The 23,641-nt window shown below is 36.6% G+C and overlaps 1 protein-coding gene and 1 long non-coding RNA gene across 2 annotated transcripts; one reads left to right on the forward strand and one right to left on the reverse strand.

The window, feature by feature from the left end:
- The first annotated feature begins 1,351 nt into the window (after window positions 1-1,351).
- On the forward strand, window positions 1,352-23,640 carry LOC128238300 (zinc finger protein 2-like). The gene is made up of 3 exons (XM_052954085.1): window positions 1,352-1,418; window positions 18,930-19,030; window positions 19,742-23,640. The coding sequence occupies exons 2-3, from the start codon at window positions 18,944-18,946 to the stop codon at window positions 21,278-21,280; spliced, it is 1,626 nt and encodes a 541-aa protein (XP_052810045.1). The 5' UTR covers window positions 1,352-1,418; window positions 18,930-18,943; the 3' UTR covers window positions 21,281-23,640.
- Window positions 14,550-15,897, reverse strand: LOC128238301 (uncharacterized). The gene is made up of 3 exons (XR_008261664.1): window positions 15,841-15,897; window positions 15,476-15,641; window positions 14,550-14,878 (listed from the first exon to the last, which is right to left on the reverse strand). It is a non-coding gene; the product is annotated as an uncharacterized LOC128238301 (long non-coding RNA).
- Window position 23,641: the final 1 nt, after the last annotated feature.

Raw genomic sequence — 23,641 nt, forward strand, 5'->3', positions numbered from 1 at the left:
CCAGAGTTTAGGGGCACCGGAGCTGAAAGAATTGCACCCATATGTTGTAGTTCTTACAGTTGGGATAGCAGCCATCATTTTATATCTAAAGTTAAAGGAATGTTCTTTTATAACCACTAAGTCATGTAGATACATTAGACCCTGCTTGTGGATAATTTTATGGGTTTCTATAGCAATGGACCTTAACCTTCTAAGCTTAAGAGTTGGCAACATTGATTTAGATAAAAGTGTTGGGTAATCAGATGTGTAATCATTGTATATAAATCTGAGGGCTCGTTCTTGTACTTTTTCAAGCTTCTTAGTATTCACCTCGCCACAAAAAAATGCCAAGTAATTGGACAGAAATTGAAACTTGATAGGATAAATGAGTAATATATGTTTAACTTTCCTAGTTTACAAAGGTTATGACCTATTCGCTTTAAAACATTAAGCTGTCTTGAGGCTTTCTTGCATATGCTTGAAATATGGACATCAAATTTAAGTTTGAAGTCTATTGTGACACCCAAGAGTTTGACACTGTCTTCACATTTTATAGTTGTCTCATTCAAGTTAAAGGTTATATTTAGGTCCTTAGTTTTTTGTCCTATTGCAATGGCTTGAAATTTTTCGGGGTTGGCTTTCATATGATTATCTGAGAACCATTGTATTAATATATTACTATCAGACTCCAAAGTTTGGACAACGTTGTCTATGTTTTTGTCGCTATATGATAGAGTATTATCATCAGCATAATTATACAGATTGCTTCTATGTATAAAGTTGAAAATATCGTTGATAAATATATTAAAAAGCACAGGACCTAAAATAGATCCTTGCGGTACTCCTTTACAGATATGTTTCAATGGGCTTATTTCTGTACCAAGTTTCACACATTGTTTGCGATTGCTTAAGTAATCAGAAATGAGTTCTAGTGCACTATCAGTGACACCATAAATACCAAGTTTCATTAGTAATGAGGCAGACAATCGAAAGCCTTAGAAAGGTCCATCAGAATCGCTGCCACATAATTGTAAAAGTGGTGTACTCAGTACTGGTTTAACCAATGAAAGTTAATTGTACCCCGTGTATCGGTGCTTTACACCGAGCACGTAAGGGTATAGCACCCGAACTTCCTTGTATCCCACCACTGTCTCTTCAGCGTGCTGTCCCTTCAGAAAAAAACGACGGACCCCGTTGGAAATAAGTGCTTGCACTTATTAGAAATATAGAAATACATACACAATATTTTCAAAATGTGCTATTTATTCCGTATGAAATTGTACTTTCCGCGGAAAGTACGCTTTCCTCTATCTAATAATACCATCGTAGGGGAAAACATTATTAGCCAATCAAATCCGAGGGTTTATTTACATCGCGACAGCTTATCAAGTATCGACGATTTCATTCGGAAATAATAGTAAATATTGTTTTTTCTCTACGTAAGTAAGATTATTTCGCCATGGCATTTTTATGTTTAATTTTACTTCATTTCATTTTGATGTTCGTAAAAGTGATTATTCATGATATTGGCCACGAACAATCCCAAAATAGTCAAAATTTGCAAACTCACCCCACCCGCCATCTTGATTTTTTGGTGGGTGGAGGGCGTAAACAAACATGTAGGATATGTAGAGCCTGTGTAACTAGAAGTTGCTATCTTTCGTGTTTGCATATTAACCGAATGTAGAAGATAATTGTATTTCACAGAAATCATGATGGTTCACCAACAGTAGCATGGATCAATGATTTTTTTTTAAATCAATCAACCCATTTGATGCATTTTCATATTATTCAAGACTTCAGAATACAAAAAACTTTTAATTTAGAAAGACCCGACTTAGAATACAAAAACTTTTTTCTGTCAAAAAAGGTTTAATCAATAGAATTGGTTCACCACACTAAGAACAGTAATCGTAACAACTCGGCCATCTTCGGCAAGCTTCGAGATAGATCTTGTAAATAGTAGTAAAGATATACAAAAGTACAATGCGACCGCCGGCGATTAACACCGTTTTCAATCCGCGTAAAGAAGGCCCATTGTAACAACAAGGAAATGGATTGTGTTAAATCAAATGTGCTTGCTTAAGAGAAAATATTTTTGTAACATTAAGGAATGCTAATTTTTTGAATATTTAGTTGTTTTCTTATACCTGAAACACTCTGTTACCTCTAGAAAAATCTTAAACACACAGAAAATGTACTTGACAGTAATTGAAATGATCATCAGGGTTCTCAAAATGTTTGAGTTGAACAGGCCAAATTGAATTTGTAACAGGCTTTCTAGGCGGGCCCGATGGCATCCGCCCCCCCCCCCCCGACTTTTTTTAAAACAAGAATGCAATTTCCTGCATTCTGAGCCATTAAGGGTACTGTTTTTCTAGGAGTTCTGAAGTGAAAAAATAAATTAAAAAAACACTTATAATTCGGTCATACATACATATTTTGCAAATCCTATAAGTTCATACATATTTGCAGTGGATTCAAACATTTCGGCCGTGATTAGAAGTTTCTCACACGATGATTATTGACTATAATTTTTCCGATAATCTTACAATCTAGACGCAGACGCGGTAAACAAGGTAGATGGTTAAGTAGCCTAGAGAAAAATGGGATCATACGGTATTCGACTGAGCGATTTAAATACAATACATTGCCACACGACTTTAATCTCAAGTTTAACTTACCGGTATTAAAACATGTATTGGAATGTGCCGTACATGTCGGCTGCATATCAAATTGAAAAATGTGGTGTGCTCGTGCTCTGACGTCAGAAAGTGTATCGTTTGATCTGCAGCCGACATACACGACACATTTCAATACTTGTGTTAATTAGTTATCCTTTCGCAGGTGTTTGTGATGGGATGGGACTTACATTAGGCGAAATAAATAACAATTGATTATTGCGGATTTATTATTGTAACGATTAATGAAATGTGTCTTAAACCCTGCCATCTAGCCTGTGTATACACTAAGCCTTATCATAAGTAAAATGTAAGTTTTATTTCGGACGTGGAAAAAATTGACACGGCGAACAATATCCCAAATATTTGCATTATACAGTCAGCAAAATGTGTCTCCTGTGATCTACCAAGTGTTTGGACCGATTACACCCATCTGCAATCACGGCCAATTAGAAGATATCGAGTGTTCATCTTAGCGAAACAACTATTTTTAGCAGATGGTCACGTAAATGAGATGGTTGTAATTTTGCCACTTTTATTGGGGTGTCTATGTTCTTTTTTTTACATCGACAATGTTTTCTTCTAACAGGTAACCATAACAGCGCATGCGCGAATTACGGAGAATTCTTACCAATACGATTTCGAATCTGAAGACTCTTACATACGCCGAAGTAAGAATAGATAATCTGTATTAAAATAGGTCAGAAAAGAATGTGACCTTATGGTTTCTACAACAATTCTAACCGGCCGATTTCTGGTTTTAAGCGGTCAAATAGGCCGGCGGGCGGTTCGTTTTGAGAACCCTGATCATACAGTTCATGGCATGCATGAATCATTACATCAGATTAAATGCATGCATGGACTAAATGTCAGCATTTTCTCAACAGTTGTACAATTACCCTATGAAATGTAAGTTTCAAGTCATACTTTGCTGGTGTTATTATTCACTGTAAAATCATTGACTGCATTGTGCTGTTTTGTGGGTTGTGGTAGGGTGGGTGTTAGCTTGGCACCCAATCAGCTTTCTCAGCTGATAGCCATGCATGCCTTTATCTCTGCATTATTGGGTTTTGGCTGCAAAATCAATGTTATTTTGTGTAAACAGTTCTGTGGGGTAGGGGTGAGGTGGTGACAGGCCACCCAGTTAGCTCAATTGGTAGAGTACCAGTACAACGTTCATGGGATTACGGCCAAAACGTTGAGTTAGCTAAGTTGGCAGAACTTGTCTTCAAATAGTATTTGTTCACGGCAGATCATGCTTCACTTTTCCTCCTAGACTGTGGATAAACCCCCTCATTAAAAGTTTCCTGACACATTAGATTTGTCTTAATCAATAATTATTAATCTTAATGAGTATTTTTTTTTGTAATTAAAAGCCTAAAACAAAATATTTAGCCAGGCTACTCAGCTTTTAAGCAATGTATACCAGACCTTTTTTCATTAATTCTTAATATACTTTGAATAATTAGCCTTAAGGTAACTTTTCATGCTATGACTCTTTTTAATGTCCAACTCCATAAAAGTACAACTACAGTAACTTTCAGTTTTGATCAACATGTCCCTTAAATTTATTTTCAATATTAGTCAAGCAATAACAGAGCTATCTGTATGCAATCCAATGTAAAATTAATGATAATTTAGGTTTTGCTTCCATTCTTTCATTTCTGTGCAAAGCCCTTTAATTGCATTGAGTATTTTGGGAGACTTCACAATCTTTCTGGCGTTTAACCCCCATTCATGGCTTTAAGTAGCCATACAAATTTAAGTCTAAATTATTTAATTATTATAAAAAAATACTGTATGTCTCAGTCTTACCATAAACACACAATAAGAGGACTAAAGCATTACCATGTGCCAGAGTTATAACTTTTATTACATCATTTTAGAAAATAAACCCATACAATCAATGAAATAAAAACATGCATCTGTAAAATCATACGTCATGTGATTTGTTCGATAAATTCAACTTAATACTGTTTGCAAGTCAGCTAGTATCTTATTTTATGCCTAATCAGATTGATACTGAACAGAATAGTTCTCCTGTATTTGGTCTGCCAATGCCATCTGTTTCTGTTTTTGTAGTTATCTTCCCTCCTTCATATAGGAAAACAGCTTTAAGTGTAGATAAATCCTTTACCACACAGTTGAATAAATATATATATTATGCCAGGGCTTCTAAAACTTTGGAACCTCAATCGGTCCGGACCCCCCCCCCCCCCCCCCCCCCCCCCCCCTATATATATATCTAGATTTATAATCGGGGCAACAAGCTTAAAGTGTGATATCGACAACGATTTTTTCATTACCGCGAATACATATGACGTAAGCGGCGGACTCAGCTGTCAGACTATGTAGTTAATCAAGCGTATCGCTGTTGATATCCTATATATTATTACGTTAATTAGTTCGGTATTTTAATGCTTTCACGGATTAACAATGACATGCATTTATCTTTAAAGCCGTTTTCAACCAGCAATGGTTCTTTATAACAATTTAAATTTAACCGTTTTGTAATCAACAAACGGATATCATGTGATGATCGACGACGACATAGCATATTGCCATGTGAAAATATGGACCGATTTTAACACTTAATCAGGAAAGCTGCAAGCAGATAATTAACACATAGAGCTAGTTTGTTTAATTGTGTCTTCTGCTTATACCAAAACACGTGATTGGACTGACTGCAAGCGTCTGCTAATTAACAGATAGGCTATAGAGTGATCAGCGTAGCGGAAAAAGCAGCTGGTCGCATCGGTCTCATAGTAACCAAGACACTTTTATGACCTATTGGATGTAGTTTTGAATGTGTGAATGACCTATGAATGTTTGTGTATTACAATTTCTACATCTTTTATTGACTTAGTCGTTTTGGACCTATTTTTTTTACACTTTTTGAAACTGAAATCGGTCTGGCTTGCTCAAAATCGGTCCAGACCGGCAAATTGCCGGTTTTTAGAAGCCCTGTATTATGCGCTTTCCATGTTAAAAAAAGGTTCCACAGTGATAAAAAAATATGTCCGGATTAAAAACAAAGTTCATTCAAATACATTGAGAAATATATTTTAAAAAGTTGACTGCAAGAGGGTTACCACTGAGTAGCACTTCCAAGCATTAGTCTGGCTCTATCTACACATAGGTTGTAAAGTAAACCTCCAGCTTTAGATTCAAACATGTGTTATTGCTCCAGGCATGGAAGGTTTAATGTATCTAATAATCACGGGCCAACAGATGACTTTTATCTGCAAATTTACATCAGTATGTAAGTAATCAAATATTTGAGATGACAAGATGTTCCACTGAACACATTGTTTTCATCTTGCACTTATTTTCCCAAGGTAGGCTTTGCAGTAGTGTTATATGATTTCCATGCATTGCTGGTCAATCCTTAGTACAATGGCATTTTTGATAACATTCGGATTCCTGTGCCTGAAATGGAAAACATAAAATACAAAAGGAATAATAGGAATTATATTTTCAGATCAAAGCCTGTACAACAGAAAAGTATTCACAAAATATTTAGTGCCACACCAATTTAATGCTGCATCCCCATAGAGTTACTGTTCTGACACCGCAGGGCTTCCGTTAAAGGAAGTTTGGGAGTATATTACTCCCTAGAAATTGGTTAAAACTTCCAAAATTGATTTGAAGAAAAGCTTGGAAGTTAAATATCAGAACCATTTGTCAATATTACTTTTACAATTCCAATCAGTTTAACTGTTTTTAAATAAAATGAATTATTATAATTACCTGTGAGTCTGTGAATTTGGCAAGTTGAAGTTGCAAATTATTTGAATTTTAGCTCGACTATTCGAAGAATAGGTGGGCTATACTACTTACCCCGGCGTCGGTGTCTGGTTAAAGTTTTAGGCAAGTTGAGATTTTAATAAAAAAAAAAACTTCTATACCTTTCATTAAATGCACTTTATAAAATTCAAAATTATTTACGACCATTCAAAATTATTTACGACCATCTTACAACAAGAAACATAACTCCATTTTAACCCTAAATACAAATTATGTCCCTTGAATATATATATATTTTTTTAAATTTCTTTTGACAGGCACATTTTTACATTCTTAACCAGTTTTTTACCAAGGGAAAACAAGGAGGGCTATACTTTATATGGCCCTTGATTTTTTTTTTTTCTTCTTTTGAAAGGCATGTTTGTATATTCTTTATCACATTTTCATAATGGGAAATCAAGTTATTTGAATGACTTGCGTCATTTTATATAAAGTCACCTTATGTATTGAATAATTTTAGTTAGGTTTGACATAAATAAACCAAACTTGGTAATTAATATTACATTGTTATTGTATTCACTTCTCAGTCAAAGCGGCGAAGTCGAGTGCGCTGTCCTACGGCAGCTCTTGTTAATATACTTCTTGAAAAAGATATTGTATTCAGGAGACTTAAACTTCCACATTTCAGTGAAAAACATCCAAAATTGATCGACAGGAACTTCATGCTGCCAGTTTCAAATTCTTAATGGAAGCCCAGGGTCACACCTTTTTAATTTTGTCTTTTAATGAGCCAGTTGGCAATTATTGTGCAAATGTATAGAAACCAGTGAACAGATTGCAATTGTTTGGAAAATAATTTTTCGCTATTGCTTTAAGCCATACATTTGTGTACATTTAATTTAACTACTCCTTTGATATCAATTGAGGGCTTTTGGGGAATGACTAAGAAGAACTGTCAATCTGTGAGAGAGCAGCTTTTTAAGTTTTAGCTCTGGACTAAATTTAAGAATTTATGTAAAATGAAATTGTTATGTTGAAATTCCACTACAATGTTGATATTTTAATACTGTCATTCCTTGTTGATTAATTGTACAAGCATGCAGGTACATTTGGGCTTAAACCAGTAGGATACTTGATTGTTAAATTATTGTCCAAATTTCGACAACCATTACCTCATCTGCCATTTTTCATTAGAACAAGCCAGGAATTCAGAGTCGGCCCGCACCACTGGTACCATACTGCTCTCTGCAAATGACAATATTATAATATTAAAATTTAAAGGTCTGCAATTCACAGGCACAGAGAAAATGTCAGCATTTTTCAATGTTTCTGCATCCCCACCACCGGTTGATATCATAGAATTTAACCTTGAAAGAAACGTGTGCTGGTTTATGTGTTCAAACTCATTTTGCTAGACCATTAGAATGAAGATCTAATTTATTTAGAGAGCTATATTAGTGAACAGGCATTCAATTGTGCCATAACATTAAGCTGTTTGATACCAACACTCACGGACATATAAACCATACATCCTTGGTTAAAAGAACGTAAATTTTAATTATAAAAAAAATTAAGTTAATGAAATGAAATGTAAATACACACTGGAGATAAGAAAGTCTAACCTATTATCTGTAATCAATCTAAGTAAAAACAGATTCAGACTTATTTGTTATTCCAAAAGAATCAAATAAAGTATTTGTGTTCTTAATTTTTGCCACTGATCACTGGAGCTCCAAAATTATTATTTACTATCTTAGAATCTGTCAGATGGAAGCAGACTTAACCCCACCTACTAAAAATAAATGACATTTCCATTTAGTTTCTCATTAGGGCTCTTAAAACCATTTTTATTTTTTAATAAAATATATTAAATGTAAAAATAACACTAACACACAAATAAGTGGTAATAGTTCGCTCCTCATTCTGTCTTTGGTCTAACATATCTCTTGGTTGTTTGAACATCTTCTTGGTCGGCCATGATGGACTATTTTCTTACGACCCATATTATTTCCGAGGCCATATCTTGATACTAGCCGAGGAGTTCTGATTGTAAGAACAGTACCAAAGTGTACCTAGTGTACTTCCTAAATAATGATTGAATCTAACCATTTCAAATATGAAGATATATTATCAAGAATCATTTTATTTTATTTTTTGAATTGCTCAGAGCTTTACGGAGATAAACTAGAATATGCCTGAATCTGTAGTAAGTTACACGGAGCTCAACCTATCTATAGATTTCTTGGAAGTCAAAAAGAAAGTTTAGCTTGAATAATTAATTTTAATTAACAATACAATGGAATTAGTGTATTCGTATTTTATTGAATATAATATACACACGTCATATAAATTATTTCAACAAACAATACAATAATAAATTATACAATTGGGTTGGCCACAAGTTTATTAGTTATAACGTTAGAAAATGGCCCTCCCCGCTACAATGGAATTACAGACCATAGACATAGCATCAGACATAACGGACCATATTTTGGGACATTACAGACCATATCTGGTGACATTAAGGACCATCTTATTACCCGTGATAAATTACCAATGTAATGGAACTTAATTCCTTGGTAACAGAATTCACTGACAATTTCAATAACATCAACCTAAATAGACCAATTGAATGTAAAATTCCTTTTTTTCCTCAAAAACACATACTTTAGTTTAATTTACATTTATTGTAGGGATGGAAACCGGATACCAAATCGGTATCCGGATATTCGTATCAAGTATTCGAATACTATCCGGATACTCGTATCAAATTGTTTTCATAATAAGTAAATTTCCTATTATATATCACCCACCTTCTCTTATTTGACTCAAGTGTCCACTTAATTTATTATTCGTCATATGGCAATTTCACTTTTTCATTCATTCTTTCTCAGTCTTAATAATTTATAATGTATTAATCAAAGCTAAACAACTCATTTTACGTCATAAAACTCATGATGAATACCACATAAACACTTTGCGAATTTGAAAGTCACTTCGGCCGAGGTAGTTGCTTGGTTACTGCCACGTGCTTTCGAGTTTGTTATTGATCAGCAGGTTTCATGTTAAATGACGCTTTGATTATTTTATTAGTCGATTGTAATTTTATTTCATTATATTGTTTGATTAAATGCAATACCTACAATTTCTGCGGTGTTTTTTGATGAAGGATATAATTGCGGAAAAGATAAAGAAGACAAAAAGACGATCTGATTTTTCTTTATTCACATTCGTGTACTTTTTTTATTTATCAATAAACTAAACATGTTTACATATCGTATAAAAAAAAATAGTGGACATGGTGACGTCAAGAGTTGTCTGCCTCATGATGGACTTTGAAGGCGTAGTCGGTGGACTGCATACGGGGTGTTTTTTCATGTGATTTCTAAGATTTGAAGTTCCACCACAATATACCAGTTTAACATTACACAGTTGACACACAACACTTTTACCATCCTCGGTTTTTGTGAAATACTTCCAAAAACTTGAAGTCAATGTTGGAGACATATTTCCGTTGTCATGATACAGGAATAACGATCAATAATTCAAAACACAATTACAAGATGCAAAATGATGGAAATTTGATTGAAAAGTGAAAAGATAAACAAATTTGTTTTTATATTTATTGTTCAGATAGCAATAATTTCTTCATGCATATTCATCAAAAATACGATTGGTCATTAATAGCTTTGATTGCACGACCCTTATCTTGTGATTGGACGATCAATTTCTGCGGATTAATGATCAATCCGTTTAATATCAACTAGTGCCAATTAGTGTCAATTAAGCATATCTGATATCATAAAACAACACTTGTCATTGTAAACAAGGTCATAGAACTTCACAGGGTGCTGCACAATGACACAATATCACGCCTTGTACAAACACCAAATTAGCAGACGATTTGTGACACATACCCACTTCGCGACAGACACTGTTGATCACCTGAAATATTTCATCTGAAAAGTTTTATAACAATTGCTATGTCTCTGCTAAGCTATTTCATTGAAATTTTAATTCTTAACGAATATTCGAATACCCATTTTGGTATCCGAATACTTGCGTGATATCCGGATACTCGGATATTCGCTTCCATCCCTAATTTATTATGCCCCCCTTCGAAGAAGAGGGGTATATTGCTTTGCACAGGCATGTCGATCGGTCGGTCGGTCGGTCCGTCGGTAGACCAAAGCTTGTCCGAGTGATTACTCAACAATCCCTGGACGTATGGTCATCAAACTTCACATGAAGGTTGGGCCTGACCAGTAGATGACCCCTATTGATTTTGGGGGTCATCGGGTCAAAGGTCAAGGTCACAGTGACCTTTAATGGTAAAATAATTTTAAAGCTTGTCCGAGTGATAACTCAACAATGCCTGCACCCATGGCCCTCAAACTTGACATGGAGGTTGGGCCTGATCAGTAGTTGACCCCTATTGTTTTTGGGGGTCATCAGGCCAAAGGTCAAGGTCACAGTGACCTTGAATGGTAAAAGGTTGTCCGAGTGATAACGTGACAATGCCTGCACCCATGGCCCTCAAACTTGACTTGGAGGTTGGGCCTGACCAGTAGCTGACCCCTATTGTTTTTTGGGCTCAATGGGTCAACGGTCAAGGTCACAGTGACCTTTAATGGTAAAAGGTTGTTCATGTGATAACTCAACAATGCCTGCACCCATGGCCCTCAAACTTGACTTGGAGGTTGGGCCTGACCAGAAGATGACCCCTATTGTTTTGGGGGGTCATTGGGCCAAAGGTCAAGGTCACAGTGACCTTGAATGGTAAAAGGTTGTCCGATTGATAACTCAACAATGCCTGCACCCATGGCCCTCAAACTTGACTTGGAGAATTGGCCTGACCAGAAGATGACCCCTATGGTTTTTGGGGGTCATCTGGCCAAAGGTCACGGTCACAGTGACCTGGAATGGTAAAAAGTTGTCCGAGTGATAACTCGACAATGCCTGCACCCATGGCCCTCAAACTTGATTTGGAGATTGAGCCTGGCCAGAAGATTGTCCCTATTAATTTTAGGGGTCATTGGGCCAAAAGTCAAGGTCACAGTGACCTTGAATGATAAAAGGTTGTCCAAGTGATAACTCAACAATGCCTGCACCCATGGCCCTCAAACTTGACATGGAGGTTGGGCCTGACCAGTAGATGACCCCTATTGATTTTAGGGGTCAAAGGTCAAGGTCACAGTGACCTTGAAAGCAAACTCGACAATTCTTGGACCTATGGTCATCAAACTTGACATGAAGGTTGGGCCTGCCCAGTAGATGACCCCTATCGACTTTGGGGGTCATCAGGCCAAGGTCAATGTCACAGTAACCTTTAACGCAAAAAAGTTAACAAATCTTCCCCCACTGATTTCTCAACAATGCCTGAACCTATGATCATTAAACTTGACATGGATGTTAAGCCTGACCAGTAGATCACCCTTATTGATTTTAGGATTCATAGAGCCAAAGGTCAAGGTCACAGTGATTTTGAATGGTAAAAGGTTGTCCGAGTGATAACTCAACAATGCCTGAACCCATGGCCTTCAAACTTGACTTGGAGTTGCATCTGACTTGTAGAAGACCCCTTATGATTTAAGGGGTCATCAGGTCAAAGGTCAAGGTCACAGTGACCTTGAATGAAAAAAACTTGTCTTGTGATAACTTGACAATGCCTGCACCCATGGCCCTCAAACTTGACATTTAGGTTTCTGGTGACCAGCTGATGACTCTGGATTTTGAGTTCATAGAGTCAAAGGTCATGACGGTCATAACACACTTTATCCTCACACTTTAATGGTCATAATCTTAAAACAGCAACAAATCAGCTGTCATTTAGGTCCATGCATATTTCATTCAATTGTCCATATAATCCTGACAACATGGCCAGCCATGCTCAGGGGGGGCATAATGTTTGACAAACATCTCTTGTTGTTAAGGCTGCGCACTCACATATTGAATGTTTTGATAACTTCTTTATTATTTGTCTTGAAACAAGCCGATTTCTGCAAAAATCCATGGATACCAGTTAAATAAGACTGCTGACAAAAAAAGACAAAAAATTAGATCGCAAATTCTTCTATTTTAGTTAAAAAATATATGTTTTATGCATTTTTCTTAAACCAATCTGTTTTTTTGTCAGCAATCTTAGATCATTGGTTTGCAGATATTTACGCAAAAAAATTCTCTTTCCAAGACAAAAAATCAAAAAGTTGTAAAAATGGTAAATCTGTGAGAGTGCAGCTTTAAACCCCATTTGCATGAATATTGATGTATAGTGTCTAGCTGTAATTGTAAACTTTCTGCACTGGTAGTGAATAACACAATTTAGTCTGCAATCTGTACTTTTGTCAGCAGTCTTCTATCAATGGTTTGCAGATATTTACCAAAAAATTGCTCTTTCCAAAACAAAAAAGTTGTTAAAATGGTTAATCTGTGAGAGTGCAGCTTTAAGTACATAAAACATTATTTAGTAATATGAATATGATTATCGAATAATTATACCTGTAATAAATATAATAAGCATTGTATACTAAAACATTAAACATGTATGAATATCAATAAAAGCGTTAAAAAAACAATAGTCCAACTAAGAAAAGAGGTCCAACAAATACTTGCAATGGGAATCCAACCAATATGAGCTGTCCAACCAACAGTAGCTGTTGAACCATTGCTTGCGGTCAGTCACAACCAAAGGTCCATCCATTAATCGCAGTCCAACCAGCACTCATGGTCAAACCAACACTTAAGTTCAACCAACAGTTACACTTATAGCACAACCTATATAGCAGTCCAATAAACAATAGCTGTCCAACCAACAGTAGCGGTTCAAACAGCACTAGCTGTCCATCACACTTCCTGTCCAACAGCAGTCCAAACATCACCAGTAGTCAAACCAACACTTTCAGTTCATTAATTTCAACCAACACTTATGGTCTATCCAATTTAGCGATCCAATAAGCAATAGCTGCCAAACCAACAGTAGCATGCCAAACAGCACTAGCTGTTTATCACTGTTTATGACTTATACAACCTTGACCCGGCTTTAATTGACCTTACGACAGCGGCTACTAAACCACGCCCCCTGATATCAAGGGAGCGAACTCTGTCTATGTCCGTCAAACAAACAAGGAAGCAATGGCGTCTCGCGTCGTTTCGCGTACCGATATTCCTGAAGGTTTTGGGCCAAATTATCATAAATGTGACATTTCACTGCGAAAAAAACACTAGGCAAAGGAATTTGTAACTGGCTTCTACATCGGAAAGCCCGATGTATCTTTAGAGGACGACGATATCTAACATTTACGGGGTGAAATCTATCCAAGTCAGAGAAATCGGATAGCCGCCATGTTGTCAACATTGACATCGATACAGAGGAAAAGCGTGTGTGCGACGCATACTGTAAATGCAAACAAGGGTAAGTTTAACTTTTAATAACACTGGTCATTCTTACAGGATTGTTGAAACAAAAACTAAATCATCAAACAATATGAGTATATCATGAATGGCCCGATTGGGGAACCCGGAAGTGACATAAAACGACCAGTTACATCCCAGCTATATATAACCTAATATTTTATAGTATGAGCAGATATGGTTTATTAAGTTAATGCATAACAAGTTTCAGTTCTCAGAGACTGAACACTCACCCTTATAAATAATAGTGTAATAGTTGACAAGTGACAATTGTGGGTGATACCAATCTGTAACTTTTGCATTGCTTACACATTCACATGTTTTTATTCTTGTTCATACAGAAATTGTGGAACCTGTGAGGAAAAGTGCCCCTGGTGTGGGGCTTAAACTCAGGACCACTAGAATACTAGCACGGTGCTCTAACCAACTAAGCTGACCGGGCAGCTGGTTCTAACCCACACACACTACCCTCCCCCATTGACCTGTTAAGGCTGACGGAGGGTCACCTGCTGTTTACCGCTGCCACCATTACAGAATTCTATTCCCGTTGTAATTGTCTTCAACAAACCTTCCGCCACAGGGGACCTAGAGTAAGACCAGAAACCCCCCCCCCCCCCCCCCCCCCCCCCCCCACACACACACACACATGATATTTGCCAGACCAGGCAATGTCAACCGCAAGAGAAAACCAGTGATGGCAAGTTTTACAAATAATCGGTAGGACCTGTTTTAAAGCTTTTTATAACATTTAGTTTTACTTTGCTGTACAAAAGTTATGGACTATTTGTCCAGAAAAAAAGACAACAACAAAATATACAGTTACCTGTTTTCTTGTCAATATTTCATTATTATATACATGTAGAAAGCAAACATCAAATGCAGTAGCATTTACAGCCAGAATTAAAATATTTAACAAGACATGTATCTGGTTTATTTTAATAGTGGCATCTTTTATTTATTTCAGGAAAGTGTGGTCTTTTGAAGAGAGTCATTGAAGTTGTTCAGCATGTTGTGTTTCTTGATTCTTGGAAGAATGTACCTCTATGGTGTTAGCTTCAGTCCTGGAATATAACACCAGTTGTTGCATATTTAATATCAGTTAATACATTGTTGTGTTGCAAACTAAAACTTTGATATTTCGTTGGTGCTTATGTAGGATATTGTAGGTGTACATCTCTTTATTGCAATGGCAGATATGTATTAAAATATATAACATAAGCAGAAGTTTTTTTTCACTGTTAAAGCTGCACTTTCACAGATTGGTCGCTTTGACAACTTACAAAAGATCCGATTGCATTTATCATAGTTTGGCTCAAAGAGGTTTGGTTATATATAATTTTTAATTTAATTTTAATTTAAAAAAATGACAAAATAAGCCCATTCTCAAACAAAAAAGTGTCAAAACAGAAATCTGTGAGTTTGCAACTTTAAGAAATATCATAAAAGATTACTGTATAGATTTACGTAATTTGCACTAAATATAAGAATAACATTGAAATCATGTACAAGTTTGACTTGTTCATTATTCATAATAAAAGACTACTACAGTAAGTCTTTACAGCACATGATTGGCAGAATCAAGTGAACTCAATAATTGATTTAAATATACAGTGAAATAAATTGATTTATACAGCAAATAAAACCTTAACGTTTCAGACCGTTCTGTTCTTGTTTTTGTTGGGGTGGCTCAGATATTAAATCTGATTTTTGGAAGAGGTCTAGATGATGTGAGCCGGTCCCGGTGTAAGTTGGTACGGTGTAATACAGTACAGTAGCTGCTGGAGGATCAGGGTTTACTTGACTGGGTTTCCCGTCGACAAAGTGCTGATATGAAAATAAGAAATCTATGAAATTGTGTCGAAATGACAGCTACAATAGCCATTGTTTACATAGTAACCATACGAGTAGATGAGATTCGGAAGCATGCGCTGGTTCGGACAAAAATTTAGTTGTACAATATTTCCTGATTTACTTTCAAAGCAAAGCAGTTTATATGCATATATAACGGTATTTACTAAAATACCTCTATCTTGAATGAAATCAATCGTGTCCATGTTGAACCTGATATTAAATGGCCATTAATGCCGATTTGACAACACAAGCGAAAGCATAAATGTACCGATGTTATAAAGTTTAAAAGTAGTAACACTAATTTTGGTCACGGACGGACAACTTCAGTATTAAATAAATTTAAAGCGGATTGATTTGCCCCCCTTATAAGCAAATAAGTAGTTTTGTTCAGAAACATACTTTTGTACAGACGTATAGATGTTTCGCCTTTGAACAATCTTTTAAAATTTCCAAGTTCAACTGTTGGTGATGTCTTCCACAGAGTCTGATCCAGCGATCGCATTTTTATTTTAAAATAACTTGCCACATGTGTTCCAAATACCAAGACGACGTGTGGCGTGCAAGACTCGTGTCCCTACCTCAAAGGTCAAGGTCACACTTAGTGTTTATTCACAATGGAGTGCTGCATATAAGGACATAGAGTATAGGTTGTCGTGTCCGGGCTGTAACTTTCTCTTGTATGGACAGATTTTAAAATAACTTGCCACATGTGTTCCACATACCAGGACGACGTGTCGCGTGCAAGACCTGTGTCCCTACCTCAAAGGTCAAGGTCACACTTAGTGTTTATTCACAATGGAGTGCTGCATATCAGGACATAGAGTATAGGATGTCGTGTCCGGGCTGTAACTTTCCCTTGTATGGATAGATTTTAAAATAACTTGCCAAATGTGTTCCACATACCAAGACGATGTGTCGCGTGCAAGACCTGTGTCCCTACCTCAAAGGTCAAGGTCACACTTAGTGTTTATTCACAATGGAGTGCTGCATATAAGGACATAGAGTATAGGTTGTCGTGTCCGGGCTGTAACTTTCCCTTGTATGGACAGATTTTAAAATAACTTGCCAAATGTGTTCCACATACCAAGACGACGTGTCGCGTGCAAGACATGTGTCCCTACCTCAAAGGTCAAGGTCACACTTAGTGTTTATTCACAATGGAGTGCTGCATATAAGGATATAGAGTATAGGTTGTCGTGTCCGGGCTGTTACTTTCTCTTGTATGGACAGATTTTACAATAACTTGCCATATGTGTTCCACATACCAAGACGACGTGTTGCGTGCAAGACCCGTGTCCCTACCTCAAAGGTCAAGGTCACACTTAGTGTTTATTTACAATGGAGTGCTGCATATAAGGACATAGAGTATAGGTTGTCGTGTCCGGGCTGTAACTTTCTCTTGTCTGGACAGATTTTAAAATAACTTGCCACATGTGTTTCACATACCAAGACGACGTGTCGCGTGCAAGACCCGTGTCCCTACCTCAAAGGTCAATGTCGCCCTTAGTGTTTATTTACAATGGAGTGCTGCATATAAGGACATAGAGTATAGGTTGTTGTGTCCAGGCTGTAACTTTCCCTTGTATGGACAGATTTTAAAATAACTTGCCACATGTGTTCCACATACCAAGACGACGTGTCGCATGCAAGACCCGTGTCCCTACCTCAAAGGTCAAGGTCACACTTGGTGTTTATTCACAATGGAGTGCTGCATATAAGGACATAGAGTATAGGTTGTCGTGTCCGGGCTGTAACTTTCTCTTGTATGGACAGATTTTAAAATAACTTGCCACATGTGTTCCACATACCAAGACGACGTGTCGCGTGCAAGACCCGTGTCCCTGCCTCAAAGGTCAAGGTCACACATAGTGTTTATTCACAATGGAGTGCTGCATATAAGGACATAGAGTATAGGTTGTCTTGTCCGGGCTGTAACTTTCCATTGTATGGACAGATTTTAAAATAACTTGCCACATGTGTTCCACATACCAAGACGACGTGTCGCGTGCAATACCCGTGTCCCTACCTCAAAGGTCAAGGTCACACTTAGTGTTTATTCACAATGGAGTGCTGCATATAAGGACATAGAGTTTAGGTTGTCGTGTCCGGGCTGTTACTTTCCCTTGTATGGACAGATTTTACAATCACTTGCTACATGTGTTCCACATACCAAGACGACGTGTCGTGTGCAAGACCCATGTCCCTACCTCTAAGGTGAAAGATACACTAAGTGTTTATTCACAAGGGAATTCTGAATATAAGGACATAACAGTGTAGGTTGTCAAGTATGGGTGGTATTTTTTTATGTTCAGAGGCAATTTAAAATAACTTGCCATATGTATTTGACACGTAAAGGCAAGATCAACTTTTCATGTACTGACCTTGTTCGTAGGTCAATGTCACATTCGGGGGCATTCGTCACATACTGTGACAGCTCTTGTTCTAAATGACTCGCTGGTTTCGAAAACGGAACGAACTACACGCCGGTCTTGCTACCTTGTATCCGAATTACAAGTGTCATAACAACACCTTTTTACCATAATACTAAAAGGCGAGGAAATGTCAATGCATGTATATGACGGACTCTGGTCAGTTTGACGGACAAAGTGGCGGATAACAACACGGCTTATCAGCGCTGTATTCTGATTGGCTGATAGGACCTGTCAATCAAATCCTGTCGTAAGGTCAATTCCAGGCCTGGGTGTATGCGACTTGTCCGGTACATAACAAACAAATCATTTAGTAAACTACACCTATGCAGTGGTCGAATTTAACAAAAGCCCACAAGCCCTGCAAATGTTTTCCGGGCTTGCTCAAATTATGAATTTTATATATCAGGGCTTCTTCAAAAATGTAATGCCAAGCAATAGTAGAAGAATTTGGGCTTGTTTATTTAAAAGTCTTTCAATAACTGCCTACATGTATATGACAGCATGACATAATAACTCTTATAATAACATGTTTATTATATTGTATAAAAGTACACACAGCAGTATAAATATCATAATTTGATTCAATAATATATATAAGTTTATTTATAATTATTTGACTATTAGATAAAATGTACATACATGTACATATTTCTCATTAAATTGTGACAGTCAGACAGGCAAACTGAATACTGTATTAGTCTTCAAAACTAATGTTTCAGAATTAGACCAAAACTACTAAGCTTTTTGGAAATGCCTATACGGCAGACACTAAACTGATGACACTTGTTTTTTTTGTCTTTTTTTTTAATTATGTTTCTTTCTGTTTTAGAGAAGAACGTATACATGGAAGTAGACACAGAAGAAGAGGTTGGTGGCCAGGCAGTGCCCATGCAATTGGTTGCTGGACAATTGTATGGAAACAGCATACAGGTGCTTACTTACATTTAGTGGTTGAAGTCTTGACATAGGCAGCTGACAAAAAATAAATAAAAGTCTTTTAAATATATCTAAACTATATATATCTAAACTATCATTGAGTCGGAATGAATCCTTCACAAAACCATAAATGAAGAATCTTAGATTTAACGAAAATGATTGACCATGGTCAAATAAATTAAGATACATTTCATAAGAGGTTTACTTTAAGACCAACTTTTGACTTCAATAAGCGCCTGTGAGAATGAGGGACTATAAACATATACCAGTAGCTTGAGTGTCAAAATTGTTCTTAGGGAAATCTTGATTTGACTAGGAATTGCAGTCACTTCAAATTTGTGTCCTTTACTATAGCACTTAGTTACTCTATGAAAGTTGAACATTGAGAGATTAAGCCATATTGCTGCCAATGGGCTTGGCAGATCTGGGTTTTTTACTGTAAAAAAACAAGTGGCTTAAGCCATGAATTTGATACTTATCATGATGCAGTTGAATGGATCATTTTAGATTCAGTTTATTGATTAATAGTTATACTTAATTTGGTAAATATATGAACTGACCATTTCATGTTATCAAAACTTGATTTGCTAACAAGTTTGAGTTGGCAAATAAGCTAATAACATAATCTTTTAGAATTTTTTTATATCATATATTGATTTTATTGAACTTTAATTGCTATAAAAATCCATTTGCATTATTATTCAGGTGTCAAATGGCTCGGGCATGTCCATTTCCCTTGACCCAACACAACACAACTACAGCACTGTTCCTCTGGTATTTCTACCGAAAAACACCATAATCATTAGCCAAAACCAAAGCACAGATGAGACACAGAATACAATTGACTCAGATACTGACGTGAATGATAAAGTCATGGCAAGTCCTATGTATTTATATGCAGACATAAAAAATGAAGAGTCAGCAGATGAAGATCTGATTCCTGATAGACTTAATCAAAGTATTTCTCACCATGACTACACAGGAACTGTCCCTGTAATTCAGCGGCCTGAGGTACCTTGTGTTAACAACCAGAACAGTTCTAATGTAATGTATGGCGTAAAAAGTGAGTTCTCTAATGCAACATTCTCTAACTCTGATGTTGATAATGACAGTTGTTTGGTGATACAGGAAGCTGTGGAGCAGGAGGTGTCTACTACATCTACCAGTCTGGAAGATGAAGAGATAGTCAGAAGTAAGCCCCTTACTGCAATGTACTTGCAAAGAAAAGAACTCCCTGTCACAGACTCTTTATACACCCCAAAGAGTAACAGGGAAAGAAAGTTAAGTACACCCAATAAGTCTCCTGGTAGTTCACGATTTACACTAAAACCATCTAGAACAGTTGGCTTGGATTATGATGATTTAAGAATATGTCCTGTGGAAGATATGTACAAAATGCGGAATAGTTATAATGATCCTGTAAGTGTGTATCACCCGAACACTGGGGAAATTCATTTTAAGGTGAATGATAATGATTTTGATCTTGATAAAAAGTCTCCAACTTCTAAACGATCTGTGGAAGCAATCTTAGCAGCGTCTGAGACTATAAAAAACCAAGACATTGCATCAGAAGTGGAAATTGGAACTTGTGAAGTTGAAGTCAGTCAGTCTGGGAAAAGAATACGAAAGTCAAAAAATAAGTTTGAAGGCATTGAAGAGGATATTGAACAGATCAGAAAAGCATCAAAAGATGTTGGTCCCTCTCATAAAGGTAAAGGACTTGGAAGAAGAAAAGATGGTAAAAAGAGAAAAAAGCCAAGAATAAGGTTAACCTTGACAAAGGCCAAGCATAGAACACTGGCAAGTAGGGTCTATCTTGATGAAAGTGAAGAAAATGATTATGAAGCTTCCCCTCCAAAAGCAAAACGGGGACGAAAACCAAAGGACTACTTTTTACATGAACCAAATATTATATATCAATGTGAATATTGTGAAAAACAGTTTAAAACTAGAGACAAGGTCCGAGCACATACTAAGATACACACAGAAGAACGAGCGTTTGGATGCGATATTTGTGGGCAGCGCTACAGACGGCGGGAACATCTGGTTCGTCACTATAGGGGCCATACAAATGACCGCCCGTATGAGTGTTTAGAGTGTGGAAAAACGTACATGAGGGCAGAACATTTGAAGCGCCATAGTTACGACCACACTGGTGAAAAACCCTTTGAATGTCCTATATGTCAAAAGGCTTTTAATCGCCATGATCGTTTACTTAAACATTCCTTAGTACATGATAAATAATATATATATTATTATATCTACAAAATTTATAGCTGCTTGTCATGAATCATGTCTGGTTGTTAACCAGGTTTTCACATAGTGAATTTCATTAAGGGTTGACATATCCTGACCAAACTTGGTCTATAGGAAGAGTTTATGGATACCTTTCATGGGATTGCGTTTGGGGTCCCTAGAGTCAAGGTCACTGTTACTAAAAAGTAGAAAAACGGTTGAAACTGAATAACTTTAGTTCAGGTTGACATATCTTGACCCAACTTGGTATAAAGGAAGAGTTTATGGATACCTTTCATGGGATTGCATTTGGGGTCCCTAGGGTCAAGGTTAAGGTCACTGTTGCGAAAAATAGAAGAATGGATGAAACTGAATAACTTTAGTCAGGGTTCACATATCTTGACCTAACTTGGTATAAAGGAAGAGTTTATAGAATCCTTTCATGGGATTGTGTTTGGGGTCCCTAGAGTCAAGGTCAAGGTCACTGTTACTAAAAATAGAAAAACTATTGAAACTAACTACATTGTACTTGAGTTAAGGTTGACATATCTTGACCCAACTTGGAATGAAGGAAGAGTTTATGGATACCTTTCATGGAATTGCGTTTGGGGTCCCTTGGGTCAATGTCACTGTTATTAAAAAAAGATAACCGTTTGGTACTGAACAACTTTAGAGTTGACATATTGTGACCAAATTGGTATGTAGGAAGAGTTTATGGAGACCTTTCATAGGATTGCTTTGAGGCCCCAAGGGTCAAGGTCACTGTTACTAAAATAGATAACAGTTTGTTACTGAACAACTTTAGTTAGGGTTGACATATTGTGACCAACTTGGTATGTAGGAAGAGTTTATGGAGGACTACCATTGAATTGCTTTTGGAGCCCCGTACAAGGTAAAGGTCAAGGTCACTGTTACTAAAGTTAGAAGAAAAACAGTTAAAACTGAATCAAGCAACGAAGGCTGAAGTTCCTCTGTCAGTCATTGAAAACCTGGTTTATTCGCATTGCAGCGTTTCTCGTGTTTTTTAGAGACCATGAAGCAACACATGTATCATGTACACGACACATGTATCATGTACACGACACATGTATCATGTACACGACACATGTATCATGTACACGACACATGTATCATGTATACGACACATGTATTATGTATACGACACATGTATCATGTATACGACACATGTATCATGTACTCGACACATGTATCATGTACACGACACATGTATCATGTACACGACACATGTATCATGTACTCGACACATGTATCATGTATACGACACATGTATACGACACATGTATCATGTATACGACACATGCATCATGTACACGACACATGTATCATGTACTCGACACATGCATCATGTACACGACACATGTATCATGTACTCGACACATGCATCATGTACACGACACATGCATCATGTACACGACACATGTATCATGTACTCGACACATGCATCATGTACACGACACATGTATCATGTACTCGACACATGCATCATGTACACGACACATGCATCATGTACACGACACATGTATTATGTACACGACACATGTATCATATATACGACACATGTATCATGTATACATTTGTTGTAAGTTTGAAAAAAAACAACTATTGTATCAGACTTTACACAACCCTACAAAAAATGTTAATGCCACAGGGTTGTCATTTTAAAACTTTTATCACAAACTTTAAACACACATATTCAGCGGTCAAAATAAGAGCAAGCCAACAAGTCCTACAGCGGAAAATGCTTATTTAGCTCACTCATTTTTTCGATTTGATCAAAATGCTTGTTCAAGCACAAGTGATCGTAAAAAGTGAGGTAGGGATGCTTGAGTAAACTATGTTTTGATAACGTTTATGTTTCTAAGAATATATATATTTTTTTTTTAAATATTGATGTGATCCTTGGCACAATTTGAGTGCTAAGTATAATATCGAATGACTTTTGTGAGTAGGTAGTATTTCACTTCTATTTAACTTGCTACAAGTAAGACCTACAAAAACAGACCAATGCAACTTCATGGGTTTCTTATATAATGAAAAAATAATCTCCCCTATTTTACAGCAGCCGATTGCAACCAATGTCCAATTTCTCCAGTGAATAATCTTATTTGCTAAGTTTGAAATGCTTATTGCATGCTTAACTTCTAGATATAACTATACTGGACCGAATACCTTTTTTTAATGATTTCTTGCATATTTTCCACACACTAGTACATTACGACAGACCCCAGTAATAGTACAGGTTTGTTTCTTATAAAAAGGATATATATGTTGTTCCTGTTTTTGTTTTCAAAAGCTGCAGTTGTAAAAGTAGTCTGGTTTTTTAATGAAATAAATTCATCTCAGATGTCT

Source organism: Mya arenaria, chromosome 6 (assembly GCF_026914265.1).
Source record: "Mya arenaria isolate MELC-2E11 chromosome 6, ASM2691426v1".
Taxonomy (NCBI): domain Eukaryota; kingdom Metazoa; phylum Mollusca; class Bivalvia; order Myida; family Myidae; genus Mya; species Mya arenaria.

Bases quoted from the DNA above. Each gene is read 5' to 3' on its own strand.
- LOC128238300 (XM_052954085.1), top strand. From the start codon at position 18,944: ATGGAAGTAGACACAGAAGAAGAGGTTGGTGGCCAGGCAGTGCCCATG. The intron at 19,031-19,741 runs GTGCTTACTTAC...ATTATTATTCAG, and splicing joins TGTATGGAAACAGCATACAG to GTGTCAAATGGCTCGGGCAT.